General features: G+C 44.7%; 1 protein-coding gene and 1 long non-coding RNA gene across 5 annotated transcripts in view; one reads left to right on the top strand and one right to left on the bottom strand.

Annotated features, from left to right (window-relative positions):
• Positions 1-2847, top strand: part of LRRC28 (leucine rich repeat containing 28) — a 70248-nt gene extending 67401 nt beyond the window's left edge. Inside the window, exon 10 of one of the 4 annotated variants that reach the window (XM_084817392.1) lies at positions 1857-2847. In XM_084817392.1, the coding sequence (XP_084673518.1) occupies positions 1857-1935 (79 nt within the window). In that variant the 3' untranslated portion in view covers positions 1936-2847. The remainder of the gene's footprint in view (positions 1-1856) is intronic. The other 3 variants (XM_084817391.1, XM_084817394.1, XM_084817393.1) reach the window with 3 other exon arrangements.
• Positions 2848-14219: 11372 nt separating this feature from the next.
• On the bottom strand, positions 14220-15871 carry LOC146337232 (uncharacterized). The gene is made up of 2 exons (XR_014785406.1): positions 14914-15871; positions 14220-14690 (listed from the first exon to the last, which is right to left on the bottom strand). It is a non-coding gene; the product is annotated as an uncharacterized LOC146337232 (long non-coding RNA).
• Positions 15872-16132: the final 261 nt, after the last annotated feature.

Below are 16132 nucleotides of genomic sequence, written 5' to 3'. Positions count from 1 at the left end.
TTTTCTTCAAAGTCATGAGAGCGTCTCTGCCTTCTTAAAGACATGATATTTTTGAAAACCAAAAGAAGCTATCAGTGGCTGAAAACGTGTGTCATGTAATTTTGTTCCCTGATAATCAAACTTTTCTATACTAACAAGTAGCCTGTATTTATTGGTGTGCTTAAGTGAACAGGAAAATATTGACTATATATTTGATTCATCTTCTCAAGTCAGAACTGAGGAGGAGGAAGAGGAGTAGCCTGGATACTCCTTTGTAACTCTGACATCATGACACTGGTAATTAGCAAAGCCTTATGGCAACTGGTGGCTGCCTTTCAAAGCTAGAAATTTGATGAAACAGCAGCCCTTTCTACAACGAGACTTTCCTCTTTGCATGAAAAGAAAGTTTGCCCACTTATATTCTTGAGTCCTTTTTTATGAAAACTCAAAAGAGAGAGGAATATCAAGAAGCCTGGCTTTCTGCAACTTGCCTCTTAATCTTGCCTACTCTAGTTTTGCTAAAAGAAAAGTGTAAACTTTTTTGTTCTTGTTGAGTGCCTCAGCTCAAGAGCCAAGTTCTCTTCCTTCCGAAAAGAACTGTTTGAAACTTTTCTTCAGAGATGATATTTTTAAATGTGAGCAGGAAAAGGAAAAGCTGCTGCTAAGAGACAGGAACTTCAGCAGTGATACTCTACCCTCACATCCTCTATCCCCAGTCAGACCACGCTAGTCTCCTGTCCCGTAATACAAGTGGTTGTGATAGTAACATAAATATATAAGCATAGGGCATGAAGCCTGCACAGCTGGCATCCTGCTTAAGTTACAATTTCTAAAAATTATTTATGTATTTGTTCAATTGGTGGCCGAGAACAGGAGTGCAGAATCTCAGGGCCCAGGGCCAAATCCATCCTGCCTGGGCTCCCAGTCTAGGCCTCCAAAGGCTCCCCAGATGGCTACGCAAGTTCAGCAAAGCGCTCATTGTCCACTGTGGACTTTGTCATTCTGACTGTCGGCATCTTTTTGGGAAATCTACTCGAAATGCATGTCACAGTTATTACTTGTGCTTTTATGTCTATAAACTAAATTAGATGTGTGCTGGAGAAAAAGGGAGGCACAAAGCCTTGAGACAGGATTATCAAGTTGTGTTTGTGGGCCCTGAAATACCCACTGTAGTTACTCCTTTAAAGGAATATTAGAAAGGTTCGGCTATTGAGCAGTATAGAAATGTAATAAATAAGGTGTCTTAGGTACAGGAGCATATGGGCACAGTGGTTCATTCATTGGCACGTATTCACCAATATAGGGAAGGGAGAGACATCTGGTACTAAGGGTGGAGTTGGTGGCACCATGCCTGGGAGGAGCAACCATACAAGACCCCTTTTCACACCAGGTACAGAGATCTGTGCCCCTGTAAAGAGGTATGAACTGTTCCATGAAGGAACATGGAAGTGGAATGCTAAACAGAACAGGTGGCATATCACAGAATACAGTGCAGAGCTCATGCAATTTAATCAGGAGGTCACATGGAAGATTTCTGTTCCCCAAAGAACCTGGGGGGTGGGGGGATGACATGATTTTTTGGAATTTGTACCTTCCCCCACCTTAAAGGAATCTAGAAATTCTCCAGATGTTTTCTTCATAGCTACGAAACCTGCAGTAGTATTTAGTTGAACATTTTTGTATGTTGACAGAGGAAAAACCTGTTGCTATTTTTGCAAACTCAAATATTTTGTGTACTTACTTTACCAGGGCTTAATCCTCCCTCCTGGTTTGTTTGCTTTTTAAGTATCCAGAAAAGTTGTGTGTTGTGGAGAAGAACCAGTGTTTTAATCTTGAGCTGACAACCGCTGTCTTTCTCTCCTTTTTTAATTTTTCAGTTCCAGGAGGACAACTGTTAGTTTTGTGGCATACTGCTGCTCCACCCAGTGTCTGCAGACTTTTGACCTATTGAGTTGATAAATACTTAAAGCTGTTCAGGAGCATAGCCAGCTTAAATCTGCATTAGACTGTGTCTCCTGATGGTGCTGGAATACTGCGAGTGTGTGTGTGTCTGTGCCAAAGCAGCAGGAGGAGTGCCCAGCTGGGAACACTGAGAACCACTTGAATCCTGCAACCCTATCAAATTTGGATGAAAGACAGAAACTCTCTTGGAAGCGTTTTCATGATCCAGCTTTAGAAAATGTTAACACCTTCCTGTTTTTCCCCAGGCAGAATGTAAACCAGCCAAACATGCAAGCAAATGAACTTCCGGGACACTCTCATGTCTTGCACGCATGATTCTAGTCGCATTCATACACATCTTCATTCAGAGCAGTTTCAGTCACTTGGATGACATAAACTCATGGGGTTTTTTTAACAACGTATTTGCAATGCTTGTAATTTCTTTCACTGCTTCCCTACCTGGCCATGTGCTACCTGCCCTTTTAAGGGCAGACATTTAAGGTAACAGTTTATTTGTGCTGGTGAGATTCCCCCACCCCTCTATTTTTCCATTCCGGATCAGATATGTTCTTTTTCCCCAACGTACTCTTAGACAATTGGTGAGACTAATAAACCTATCTGTGAAAAAGTATTATTTCTGAATACCATTTGCTGCATTCTGCCTACAAGTGGGTGGTAGAGAAAAGCTTTACCCTGCTTGTGAGGTTGAAGCTTTCAAGGGACAACACAGGAAGCCACAGAAAATGGTATCTCACTTGTTGGTGACTCTTTTCAAATAACCTTCCATCCTGTGTTGTTGCAGAGTCAATAAAGGTTTAAAAATGACGATAGGTAGGCTGAGTAAAAAGATTGTCTACTTCTCTTGCTGTGCACTTAAAAAAAACTTTAAAAGTAATGTGAATGCCAATACAGCTTGCTCTAAGGTGTAAAATGGTATGGTCTACATGAGAGTGGTTTCAATACTTTAGCTTCAGTCAGTCTGACATCAGGAGAGGCCACAAAAGGGAGAGTGAAACTAACTCACTTTTTCCTAATGCTAGGTTTAAAGGGCTATGATAGCATTTTAACGTGCTTGTGCTCAAAAGTACCTCACAAATATTATTACTGCCCTGAGGATTCTTTCTTGGAATCTTTGATTGCACTTACAGCACAAAAGCCAGCAGGAAGCTGAGAATGTGGGCGTAACTTACAATTAGGTTTTGAAACAAAAAGAGAAGCAGAACACAGTCCCACTTAGATGGTTTACAAATATTTATTTTCATTAATGCATTACTGTTAATGTCATTACCCACCAATTGGTTGCACGTTTTGACAAGATTAGTTATTTTTTTGCCTTTTAAGCAGTTAGCAGTGTGACAGGTCAGAATAATCTTTAAAGCAGCATAGAATCATAGAATAGTAGGGTTGGAAGGGGCCTACAAGGCCATCGAGTCCAACCCCCTGCTCAGTGCAGGAATCCAAGTCAGAGCATCCCTGACAGATGGCTGTCCAGCCTCGTCTTGAAGGCCTCCAGTGTGGGAGAGCCCACTACCTCCCTAGGAAACTGGTTCCACTGTCGTGTTGCTCTAGCAGTCAGGAAGTTTTTCCTGATGTTCAGCCAGAATCTGGCTTCCTGTAACTTGAGCCCATGATTCCATGTCCTGCACTCTGGGATGATGGAGAAAAGATGCTGGCCTTCCTCTCTGTGACAACCTTTTAAGTACTTGAAGAATGCTATCATCTCTCCCCTCAGTCTTCTCTTCTCAAGGCTAAACATGCCCAGTTCTTTCAGTCTCTCCTCACAGGGCTTTGTTTCCGGTCCCCTGATCATCTTTGTTGCCCTCCTCTGAACCCTCTCCAGTTTGTCTGCATCCTTCTTGAAGTGTGGTGCCCAGAACTGGACACAGTACTCCAGATGAGGCCTAACCAGTGCTGAGTAGAGGGGAACTAGTACTTCACGGGATTTGGAAGCTATACTTCTGTTAATGCAGCCCAAAAGAGCATTTGCCTTTTTTGCAGCCACATCACATTGTTGGCTCATATTCAGCTTGTGATCGACAACAATTCCAAGATCCTTCTCGCTTGTGGTGTGGTTGAGCCACGTATTCCCCATCTTGTAACTGTGCATTTGGTTTCTTTTTCCTAGGTGCAGAACTTGGCATTTATCCCTATTAAATGTCATTCTGTTTTCTGCTCAGTGCGCCAGTCTATCCAGATCACTTTGAATTTTGTTTCTGTCTTCCAAAGTATTTTGCGTTGCCCTTATTTTCGCCGTAGTCTACGTAAATCTTTATGTAGACTACCCGTGCCCAAATAAGGAACGCAAATGGCGGCGCCCATGGGCACCGCCATTTGCTTACGCGCTTTTTTTTTTTCAAAGTCAGCCGTGATAGGCTACGTAAAGATTTACGTAGCCTATCACGGCTGACTTTGAAAATCTAGCCGTGATAGGCTACGTAAATCGTTACGTAGCCTATCACATGTTTGTTTGTTTTTACTTTACTTTTTTTATTTTGCAGCCGGGGAGACGGGGCGCTCCCCCCCGGCCTGAATTTTGGTGGTGAGGGATGGGGCGCCTCCCCCCCGGTCTGAATTTCGGCCGGGAGGGGCAGGGCGCCTCCCCCCCACCAAGAACTTCGGGGGGAGAACCGAAGCGCCTCCCCCCCACCGCGAAGCAAGCTGCGGGACCAGGTAAGGGACTTTCGTCCATCCTTACTGTGGATCCACCGGATCGTTGTTTCATCTAGCCCACTTTGAGCTAGTTTGCTCATCAGGATATCATGGGGCACTTTGTCGAAAGCTTTGCTGAAGTCGTATATGATGTCTACAGCATTCCCACGGTCTACAAGGGAGGTTACTTGATCAAAAAATGAGATCAGATTTGTCTAGCAGGACTTGTTTTTGACAAATCCATGTTGGCTTCGAGTAATCACGGCATTGTTGTCAAGGTGCTTCCAGATGGATTGCTTTATGATCTGCTCCAGAATTTTCCCAGAGATTGATGTCAGACTGACTGGTCTGTAGTTCCCAGGTTCCTCCTTTTTACCCTTTTTGAAGATAGGGACAACGTTAGCCCTCCTCCAGCCATCTGGCACTTCACCCTTCCTCCATGATTTCTCAAAGAGAATAGACAGTGGTTCTGAGAGTTCTTCTGCCAGTTCCTTTATTACTCAAGGTGCAGTTCATCTGGCCCTGGAGATTTGAACTCATTCAAAGTCATTAGGTGTTCCTTGACCATATGCCTATCGATCTCAAGCTGCAATCCTGCCCCTTCAGCCTGTACTTCATCTTTGCCAGGGGGGTCATAGACCCTCTTGGGAGAAGACCGAGCCAAAGTAGGAATTGAGCACCTCTGCCTTTTCTTTGTCATCTGTTATCATTTTGCCATCCTTATTTAATAGCTGAACCACCATTTCTTTCCTCTGTCTTTTACTATGCATGTATCTGAAGAAAGCCTTTTTGTTGCTTTTAGCATCCCTTGCTAACCTCAGCTCTTCTCAGCTTTAGCCTTCCTGATGCCATCCCTGCAATTCTGTGCTATCTGCCTGTACTCTTCCTTTGTTACTTGGCCTTCTTTCCACTTCCTATATGTGTCCTTTTTTGTTTTCAGGTCATCCCTAAGCTTTTTGTGAAGCCACCTTGGCTTCTTCTGTTGTCTTCCACCTTTTCTTCTTGTTGGACTTGTTTGTGTTTGTGCCTTGAGAATTTCCTTTTTTAAAAGCTCCCACCCATCTTGGACTCCTTTTCTCATTAGCGTCGCTTGCCATGGGACCTTACTGATCATTGTTCTGAGTTGATTAAAATCAGCTTTCCTAAAATCCAGGGTACGCGTTTGACTACACTCAGCTTTTGCTTCCCTTAGAACCAAGAACTCAAGTACAACATGGTTGCTTTCCCCCAGAGTTCCTGTAACTGCTACTTTATCCACTAAGTCATCTCTGTTGGTTAGGATCAAGTCAAGGATAGCCGATCCTCTAGTTCCTTCCTCTACTTTCTGTAGGAGGAAGTTATCCGCCACACAAGTCAGGAATTTCCTGGAGGGACCATGTTTTGCAGAATTTGTCTCCCAACAAATATCGGGGAAATTGAAGTCCCCCATTACTACTACATCATGCTTCCTTAAAACATTGGCTATTTGCTTTTCAAAAGTTTCATCCTTGTCTTCTCCTTGATTGGGTGGCTGGTAGTAGACTCCGACCACCAGGTTCCTTTTCAACCCAGATGCTCTTGATGGGGCTACCAAGCTCCTCCTCCTGTATTTCTGTGCAGAGATATGTATTTTTCACATACAGTGCAACCCTTTCTGTTCTTTTTGAACAAGTTATATCCTTCAGTTGCTGTATTCCAGTCATGAGAGTCATCCCACCAAGTCTCAGTTATACCTATCAGGTCATAATTTCCCTCTTGTATTAAGAGTTCAAGTTCGTTCTGTTTGTTTCCCATACTCTGGGCATTAGTATATAGACATCGAAGACCATGTGCTTCATAGTCTGGCTTTCTTCCTACATGTGTCTGAAGACTATTATTGGGTGCTATCAGAGCTGTTCTCTCCGTTGCAGTGCATCCGCCTTCGTCCATTGTTACCCCCAACATTACATCTCCCTTCCCCGTAGGATTCAGTTTAAAGCCCTCCTGATGAAGTTCTTCATGCTGTGGCCAAACACATTCTTCCCATCCTTTGTGAGGTGCAACCCATCCCTAGCCAACAGCCCATCTTCCAGGAAGTATAGCCCATGGTCCCAGAATCCAAATCTCTCTCGTCGGCACCACCTTCGTAGCCAGTCATTCACCCGGAGTATTTTTCGTTCCCTTTCTATCCCTCTTCTAACTACTGGAAGGATGGATGAGAAAACTGTCTGGGCCCCAAAGTTCTCGAGTTTCCTTCCCAAAGCTTCAAAGTCTGACGTGATCTCTTCGTAGCTCCGCTTGGTGGTATCATTTGTTCCCGCATGGATGAGAAGAAAGGGAAGTGGGCTTTATGAGTGCAGGCAACCTTTCAGTCACGTCTCTAATCTGTCCTCCTGGGAGACAACATACCTGGCGAGTCCATGGGTCTTTGCGACATACTTGGGTCTCGATCCCACGCAGCAAGGAGTCTCCCACTACTACCACTCTTCTTCTTCTTGTAGGCCTGGGTTTCATCGCCCCTGTTTGACTGACCTTCAGCCTCTTGCTCACTCTCATGCAGGTTCCCCTGTGATTCTTCCTCTGCAGGCTGTCCTCCAGTCTCATCCGCAAGTCCCTGGAATCGGTTCCACAGCTCCACTGCTTCCACTGGTGCAGAGTGGCGTCTAGTTCTTCTTCTCCTAACTGTCACCCTTTTCCAAGGAGTATCCTCTACTCCATTTTTCTTCACCTCAGCATTTCCCACTTCTGCCTCATCTTGCTGTTGCTGTTCAAGCTTCTGGTCTTCCCTTTGCTGCTGTAGTTCCCCCATTCTGTCCAAGAACTCTTTGTGTCCTCTTATTCCCTGGAGGATCGACAGTCGCCGCTCCAGTCCACTTACTTTTTCTTCCAGCAGCGTGATCAACTTGCACTTGTTGCAGGTGTAGGCCACGTTGTTCTCAGGCAAGAAAACAAACAATGCACACACCTTGCAGGTCACCACCACTGGAGAGTCTTGTCCTTCCATAGCCTCTTTTCCCTTTTTGTGTCTAGCTTTGTGATTGTTCTAGACTAGCCTGTGCCTGCTCCTCTACTCAGTAGAGGTTAAAAGCAGAGTCCCACTGGTGTGAAAGTGTGTGTTACAAGACAAAGAAATGGAAAAAAGTTAGTTAAAAAAATAAAAATAAAAAAAGTGTTAGGGGCCTCCCCCTTGACCTCCCCTGCCAAACTCCCCTGGCCAACTCCTTTTTGCTCCCCCTGTCCGCTCGCTGTGTTCGCTCGCTCTCTGGGAGCTTGCCTGCCTCTGTAGTCCCTGGAGCAGCTTGCTCTGCTCTGCTCTGCTCAGCTGGGAGGCGGGAAACAGACAAGGCTGGAAACAGAGAACAGAGGCGGGAAACAGACAAGGCATGATGGAGAACACTTTCAGATGTATTAGGGGGACAAATACAGTCAGGGCCAGAGATATTGGAACAAGGATAACTGTTTTGGCAGTTGGCCTCTGCACACCACCACATTGAAGTTGAAAGGAAACACACCCAGATGGGAGCGAAGTCAGGACTGTCAGCTGTAATTCAAGGAGCTTGACAGAAGTGGGGCACTAACCATTCAGGAAGGACAGCCAGTGGCATACACACACACCCATCGTTGGTGGCTCATAAGTAATGGAATGAATGGCTGACAAGCAGCTGCATGGCCAAGTGTGGCCTGTTTCCCGGGTACCCCATGACCAATCAAGTAGATAAAAGACCCGGAGGTGGTTCTGAGTATTACATGTACATCTGGTAGCTGTTCAGTGGAACTCCCAACATGAGGTCCAAAGAGGTGTCCATGCGAGTGAAGGAGGCCATCATTAGGCTGAGGAAACAACATAAACCCATCAGTAAGATAGCAAAAACAGTGGGAGTGGCCAATACAACAGTCTGGAACATCCTGAAAAAGAAGGAATCAACTGGCAAGCTCAGCAACAGCAAAAGGCCTGGCAGACCACAGAAGACAACTAAAGTGGATGACCGCAGAATGCTGCTCATGGTGAAGAGGAACTAGGGATGTCAGAGAATTCCGCCACGGACTGAAATGGGATCGAATTCCCTTCAGTCTGTGCAACGGAATCCTCTGAGTAACGGCACCATGAGGTCCTGCAGTCATGCAGCTTTTTTTTGTCATCCGCACAGAGTCGCGAAATTTTTGTAAATAAAAATGCAAGGTAGTATATTTTGACAAATAAGGGTTTTTTTAAAAAAAAATGAGTTGTGCTCACCGCCTTGTTTGTGGGTGTTCTTTTTCAATTGAAATCCTCCGTTTCCGTTTACTTTCAGCCAAAACACTTCCTCCTTGTGGCTTCCCAAAACAAAGCTGCCCTAGGTGTGCCTGAGCGATGCACTCTTTGTTTAAAGCAACGCTGTTTGAAAGAAAGAAAAAACCTTTTAAAGTGACCATGCTGGTCTGGAGCCCTGCACAAGTATTATTCCCCCTGCTAGGGTTTCTATTTCCACATCCAGCCTTGTTGGTGACATTGTGAGGCTAAAATGGAGAGGAGAACCAACTCTGTGCATGTCTACTCAGAAGTAAGTCTTACTGAGTTCAGTGCAACTTACTCCTACACATGTCAGCACCCCACTTGCCCCCAGCTCAGCTTTATATTTCCACAAATACAAAGTGAATTCTGAAGCGTATAGGGCTTTACTTTCTGCTCAGATTCAGCCGAATGCTGCCAAACTGATAGGACGCCGCTTCATATTGCAGATGGATAATGACCCAAAACATACAGCAAAAGCTACCCAAGAGTTTCTCCAGGCAAAGAAGTGGGATGTTCTTCTGTGGCCAAGTCAGTCACCTGATCTCAACCCAATAGAGCATGCTTTTCTCTTACTGAAGACAAGACTGAAGGCAGAAAGACCCACAAACATGCAGCAGCTGAAGGCAGCTGCAGTACAGGCCTGGCAAAGCATCTCGAGGGAGGAAACTCAGCATGTGGTCATGTCCATGGGTTCCAGACTTCAGGCAGTCACTGACTGCAAAGGATTTTCATCCATGTATTAAAGGCGATCCTTAAGTTTGAAATTATGTTGGTTTGTTCCATTACTTATGCGCCACCAATGATGGGTGTGTGTCTGCCACTGGCTGTCCTTCCTGAATGGTTAGTGCCCTGCTTTTGTCACACCCCTTGAATTACAGCTGGAAGTCCTGACTTCGCTCCCATCTGGGTGTGTTTCCTTTCAACTTCAATGTTGTGGTGTACAGAGGCCAACTGCCAAAACAGTTATCCTTGCTCCAATATTTCTGGCCCTGACTGTACAATAGTGGTATGGGCAAGAACAGATATGAACAGAATGGCCACCATTTCGGGCAACTCTAATGTATTAGAAGTAACAAAAGAACTATACCTTTTCCATCATAAGCTTTTGTGGGCTACAACCCACTTCATCAGATACTAAGTGGAACACCCACTGATGAAGTGGGTTGTAACCCATAAAAGCTCATGCTAATGTTAAAATATCTGAACAGTTAGAACAGTCTGTATGTGTGCTACACTTAACCCTTGAATTTGTGAACAGAAGGTTAACACAGTTCTACTATAATACCTTCCATCATGGATACTCTTCATGAATGCTTTCCTTAAACAAAGAGGGCAATTCATAGACACTCAATTAAGAGTGTCTTAATTATTCTACATATTATGAAGAATGAGGTGGGGAAATTCTCTGAGTGTAGCTGGGGCTCCACGTTTTTTCTTGCTTCTCCAATGTGAAGAAAATCCCTGAACACTGTCAATTAGCACATTAGAGAAGCATGGAACCTTCTCCCCTGATGTACATGGGGATAGCTTGTTTATACGGGGGCAAAGTTCTACCCTCTCAGTCAGCTTTTAAGAGCCAGGCTGCCCATCACAGCTGCTCCCCTGGGAAGCTGTTGTAGAAACCTGAACTTCTGTTGAGAATCCATAACTATTCCAACAGGCAGGGAAAGATATAGTGGCTTGAATCTCTGGCTCATCCTTTGCCTCTTTCTGCTCTTACACGAAGGGGAGAGCTCTGGGCAAACCAAAGGAGCGAGGAATAGCTTCTTGTACAAAGCAAGGAATCACCCTCGTCTTGATTTTTTTAAGCATGCAAGATTGTTTTTTATTAAACTTCTGGGGTTTAGTGGGAGAGGAGCAGTTTATTCTCAAACTGCAATTCTTTTCTGCAAGCAAGGAGTTATTCCTGCATTTTGATTTGCCCATAGCTTGCTCTCCTCCTTGGGAGGGCAGAGAAAGACAAGGCTGACACTGCCCTTCAGACCACTGCAGCCATATCAACATGTTGGGATAGTAATGGGAGGGAGGGAGGCCTCCACGTTGCTAAATACACAACTTCCTCTGTGAGCAACTGTGATGTGAAGCCTGTCTTCAGCTCCACAGGCAACTGCTTTACTACTTTTAAAGGGAAGGTAATAAGCCCAAATTCAAAGCTTGGCATTAACTGCAATTCTTTCTAAATGCACCCACCCCAGAATAAAACCAAACAGAAGCAACTTGCGTGTTTGATTTCTGCTCCCTGTACTTTCAAGCCTGTTCAATAGGCTGCTTAAAAAAAAACAAACCAATAAGTGGGCAACAAAGTCAATAGATACTGCTCCTGCAAGACAGATCGAGTTTAGCCAAATTGTATTAGATTCACCTAAACAAAATGGCAAAACTATCACTCCCTTTAATGAGAGATTAAGCACTAATAAAATGCTGCTTGCTCCATTAGAGTGTAATATTCCTGTAGCAACTCAGTGCTGTTGCTGACCACACCAATGCAAATTCATTTCATCCTAGATCACGTGAGACATTTATTTCATTTCAATACCACCCAACAACCAAAGCTCTCTGGGCAGTTCACAAAAATTAAAACCAAAAAGTGTAGGATAAAACAATACAAAATATAAAAGCATTAAAGCCACAATATAACAATACAACCAGAATAAAACCTAGCAGCAATGCAGAAATCTGAAATACAGATTTAAAACACCAAGCTAAAAGACTAGGAAGCTAAAATGCTTGGGAGAATAAAAAGGTCTTCGCTGGTGCCGGAAGGAATACAATATAGGTGCCAGGTGAATTTCTCTAGGGAGCTCATTCCACAGCCGGGGTGCCACAGCAGAAAAGGCACTCTTCCTGGTAGCCACCCACCTCACTTCCTTTAGTAGGGGCTCATGGAGTAGGACTGCTGAGGATGATCTTAGGGTCTGGGCAGGCACATATGGAAGGAGGCGATCCTTAGATAACTTGGCCCCAAGCCGTTAAAGGGCTTTAAATGTTAATACCAGCACTTTGAACCGGGCCCAGGAACGGACTGGAAGCCAGTGCAGCTGGAAAAGTACTGACATAATGTGATCTTGTTGGCCAGTCCCTGTTAACAATCTTGCTGCCCTATTTTGGACTAGCTGAAGCTTCTGGACCATTTTGAAAGGGACCCCCATGTATAACACATTGCAGTAATCCAGACAAGAATTTGTCAGAGCATGGATAACTAGCTAGGCTATCTCTGTCCAGATAAGGGCATAGTTAGTATACCAGCCTAAAGTTTTAGCCTCAGGATTGACTCACATGCCATGTACTTGATTCCTCATTGCTCACAGCTGTGACTGAATTAAGACATGAGGCTTTTAAGTGTTGCCACTGGGTGTTACTGTTTCCTATTTATAATAAGCACATACTGTAGGTGGAATGGACAGTACTACATTTTGGTTACAGGCTGAATTGCAACAGAGCTCATTAAATGGTAAGTCAATGCAGAAATAAATGCCCATTTTTCTTTGCAGATGTTGGGCCTTGAAAATTCTAGCCTATATGTAGTTTTTAAAAAAACAATACTTTTTTGTTTGATTCTTTTGAGATTCTAGTAAATTACAGATCTTTAATTTACCCTCCAAATTAACCTAGGTCAAAATTCCCAGGTCAAAAACAAAAGAATAGTAAAGAGACATTGATCCACAGCTAACCTAAACCTGACGTTGATAAGATGGTGTAAAGGCATTCAATGGGTTTAATCCATTACAGGCAAAACCACTCCTCCTGGACTCCTCACTGTTATGCATCCCTTAAAGGAGCCCCCTTCAAATCCAGGTAATGACACCTTAAAATGCTGGTATCTTCATGGCAAAGGTGTGAGCAATGTGAAGTGCCTGCAGCAAACTCATTATCATTTAATACTTTCTTGGAAGTTCAAATCAGTGCTAATGGAAGACCTAAGCAGCTTAAAGGGGGGGTCAAATGACCCAAAGCTGGGTTTGCCCTTCAGGTACACTAAAGCTGCAGGACATATTGAAGAGAGCTCTCAGTTTTCTTGCCTTGCCTTGCCTTGCCTTTTGTTTTTGTTTCCCCCCCCCACACACACACACACACGCACACCAATATTTTCCCTTCTGGCAAAATGCTGAGGCAGAGGCAAGGGCAGAACACTCCTCCTGTGGGTGGGCAGAGGAGAGCTTCAGCTATTGGGCAGTATAGAAATTAATAAATGAATTGCGATTTAAGTCATTGCTTTGTGGTCATAAAACCTTCCCTACATTTTTCAGAACGGCATGATCCTGCCAGGTATGCCCCTGCCCTATAGAAATGCTGCAACTGCTGTTAACCTTTCTCCAGCAAAGATGGCATGTGTTAGGTGTGGTATGAAAACGTATTTCTTTGCTGCCCAAAAAGGCTCCCAATGTATGTATGACAAAACAGGGAAGGAGAGTTAGATTAAGAATTTTGCAGCGAATAGGTCAGTGACAGGAAGCAGTTAGACGAGGTTAAGATGGTCCAAGAATAGCCAGCCATGTTAACAAAGTGCTTCCTGAGAATTCACACCATGCGTGTCCCCCCCCCCCACTTGGTTACTCAGCACTTCAGCTGCTGAGTGAGCTGAGCTAACTCCACTGCATTTGATGCGACATCACATATTCAAAGTTCTGCCCATGGTGTTAATGCCTATGATGCCGCATTCGCATATACAGATGGTCACTTGATGTTGTGCAGCGAAGAATGATGTGCTTGCATATGTTGGCCCTTTGAGTTCAGTTTGGAAGGGCAGGCTAGCCGCATGCAGCCTTGCCTCTGGACCAAGCTGTTTAGGTATGTAGCTTAGCAAACCATGGGTGTGGTAGAGGGAGGATGAAGCACCGGTCTGGCAGCAATCCCACAATGAGCTGAATTGGCGGGTCATAGGAGAAGCACCGGAGCCTAAGCTCTCTTGAACTTTTAAGGGCCTATTGACCTGCCCTTTGAGTAGAGTAAGGGACAGGAGCATGATCAGCAAAGAACGTCCGTCCGGCTCGCTTATGATTCATCTGCCACATGATTGGGATGGTCAAGATGTGTCCCAGGCTAGCCAGGAGTTCCTTTGCGATGTTGGTTTGTCATAGGAAAGGCTGGCTTTCTTGATAACTTGCTGGTGCTGGTTGCAAGGTCCACAGGAAAGATGTACGTGTTGAAGTGGAGGTCTCCATCATTCTTTAGTGGGCTAGACTAGGCACTAGACTAGGGGTGTAGAACTTCAGGCCCTGTGGGCCGAATCTATCCCAGCTGGGATACTTTTCTGCCCCCTGAGGTTCACCCTCTTTCCCCCAGCCAATGATCATCTGATGTTTTTTCCATTCTAAAAAGTTGACATGCCTCTCCGATGTCTTAGTTTTTGGCACTAAAAGCTTCAAGATAAAATACGCTGGTATTTTTGGTGTGCCGCCCACCATTTTTGCACCACTGGAATGCAGTCCCCAAGAGGTTCTCTGAAGTGGGATTTGGCCCTTGGCTGAAAGAAGTTCACTCCTGTACTAGATCCATGGAAACAGGTGGGCCGTGGGCCTGACTTTAGCCTACTTGTGCTGTTATGTAACATGGGACAAGCGTGCTTACCCATACTCATATTAAGGAAGAGGGCAGTACAAGATGCTGTATAGCATTTCCCTATTGCATGTTCTCTTGAAGTCCCGATAAAGTTGCGGGCTCCCTTGCATGTTTGTTTGATTTAGTTGTGGCTTGGGTCAAGGCCTGTGCTGGGAGCCTGTCTGTCTCTCAGGCTGCAGCAGCCGTTGGTGATGCCGGCCAGGACAGCCGGTCCAAGAATAGCTTCCTGACTCCAGTCAGCAATTCCGGCCACATAAGCATGGGCCTGCCCAATCTCAGGAGGCAAGTTGCCCATCGAGCCGTCTCATAGGAATGTTGCAGAGTTTTCTACCTGTGCCTTTAGCAGTGGAGGCTGGTGGCTCCAATGTCAGTGGGGCAGTGAATCCACTCCAGGTTTCGGTCAGAACCAGTCAGATCTCTAAACCAGCTATCCAAGGTGCTCCATGGTCAGCGGGGTGGTGAATCCAGTCTAGGTTTCAGCACCTTGGATAGCTCCTTTAGAGTTCTGACTGAAACCCAGAGCGGATTCACCACCCCACTGACATCGGAACCACCAGCCTCCACTGGCCTTTAGCACTGAGGCAAAGAGAAATCCAGGCTTGCTGTTCTTGGCCAAGGCCCTCACCTTACTGTGAAGCATCACCATGCTGTTGTTTTGTGTAGCAAGCTCCAGGAGGGATATCATCTTTTGTGTGTCATTGAAAAACATGAACAGAAAAGGGGTAGCTCTTTGGCTTTTCACTTCAGGTGGTAAAATGTTGCAGGCAGGTATGGCATTGCTTCAGGATACCCGAGTGCATCTTCCTGTACAAACTTCCCCATACACTGCGGTCTTTTGGAGAGGCCCTGGCTGCTCTAGACTCATTTATCATTGCAAATTACGTTATTATCCAAGGAACAGAAAGAACAATAATGAATTCTTTCCCCGGGGTGCCCATCTTATGGAGGCCTGATACTTAAAAGGTACATTCTTGATTACGAGTTTGACTTTTATGTATTATTGCTATTTAATAGATTTATATATTGCTTACCGTATTTTAAAAAATATATCTATAAACGGTTGACTAGAGTATTTAAATACATTAAAATACATTGTAATATACATTAAAGTACAATTAAAATATATAATAATTGCCGAAACATTTATAGAAAACATTGATAAAAACATTCAAATCAATACGACACCATAATTAACAAACTGAGCAGCATACTCAGGAAAGGCATTGAAGAGATGGGCCTTTGATTGGTGGCTCAAGCCTGCTACAGTTGGCACCTCCCGAATACCAAGGGGGAGTTCATTCCATAAATTCGGTGCCACCACAGAGAAGGCTGGCTTCCAGGTTGCTGCAAGATGGCAGTCTGCAGGTCATGGTACAGCCAGCAAGGCTAACGATCTTGCAGGTCTTTTTTGGGGAAGACAATTTGTCAGGTGACCTGGTATTTGGCATTGTTTGCCTTGGCGGTGTTTAAATTAACTGGAGCCAACCTTGGTGGGGGGCAAGAACAAAGGGCAGAATAGAAAAGGAATGAAGAAATGCTGTGGGCAAGGCCTTTACAGTGTTGGCCACTACCCCCACTATCAAAGTATACTTGAGCTACCTTTACAAAGGTTTGCAAGAAAAATGTTCCTAATCTGGCTGGCTTTTAGTGTGTTTGGTTAGGGCTTTGGGGTGACAAGAGTCAGAAGTCTGTTGCTGTTTGTCTGTTTCAAAGTAGTCTTGTCTTGTGTTGTTGTTGTCTTAAACCAGGGATGGGGAAACTCGGGCCCACAGA

Source organism: Heloderma suspectum, chromosome 11 (assembly GCF_057233095.1).
Source record: "Heloderma suspectum isolate Gila_16-S chromosome 11, 16-S_ref, whole genome shotgun sequence".
Taxonomy (NCBI): Eukaryota; Metazoa; Chordata; class Lepidosauria; order Squamata; family Helodermatidae; genus Heloderma; species Heloderma suspectum.
This window is presented reverse-complemented; position numbering and strand designations above follow the sequence as displayed.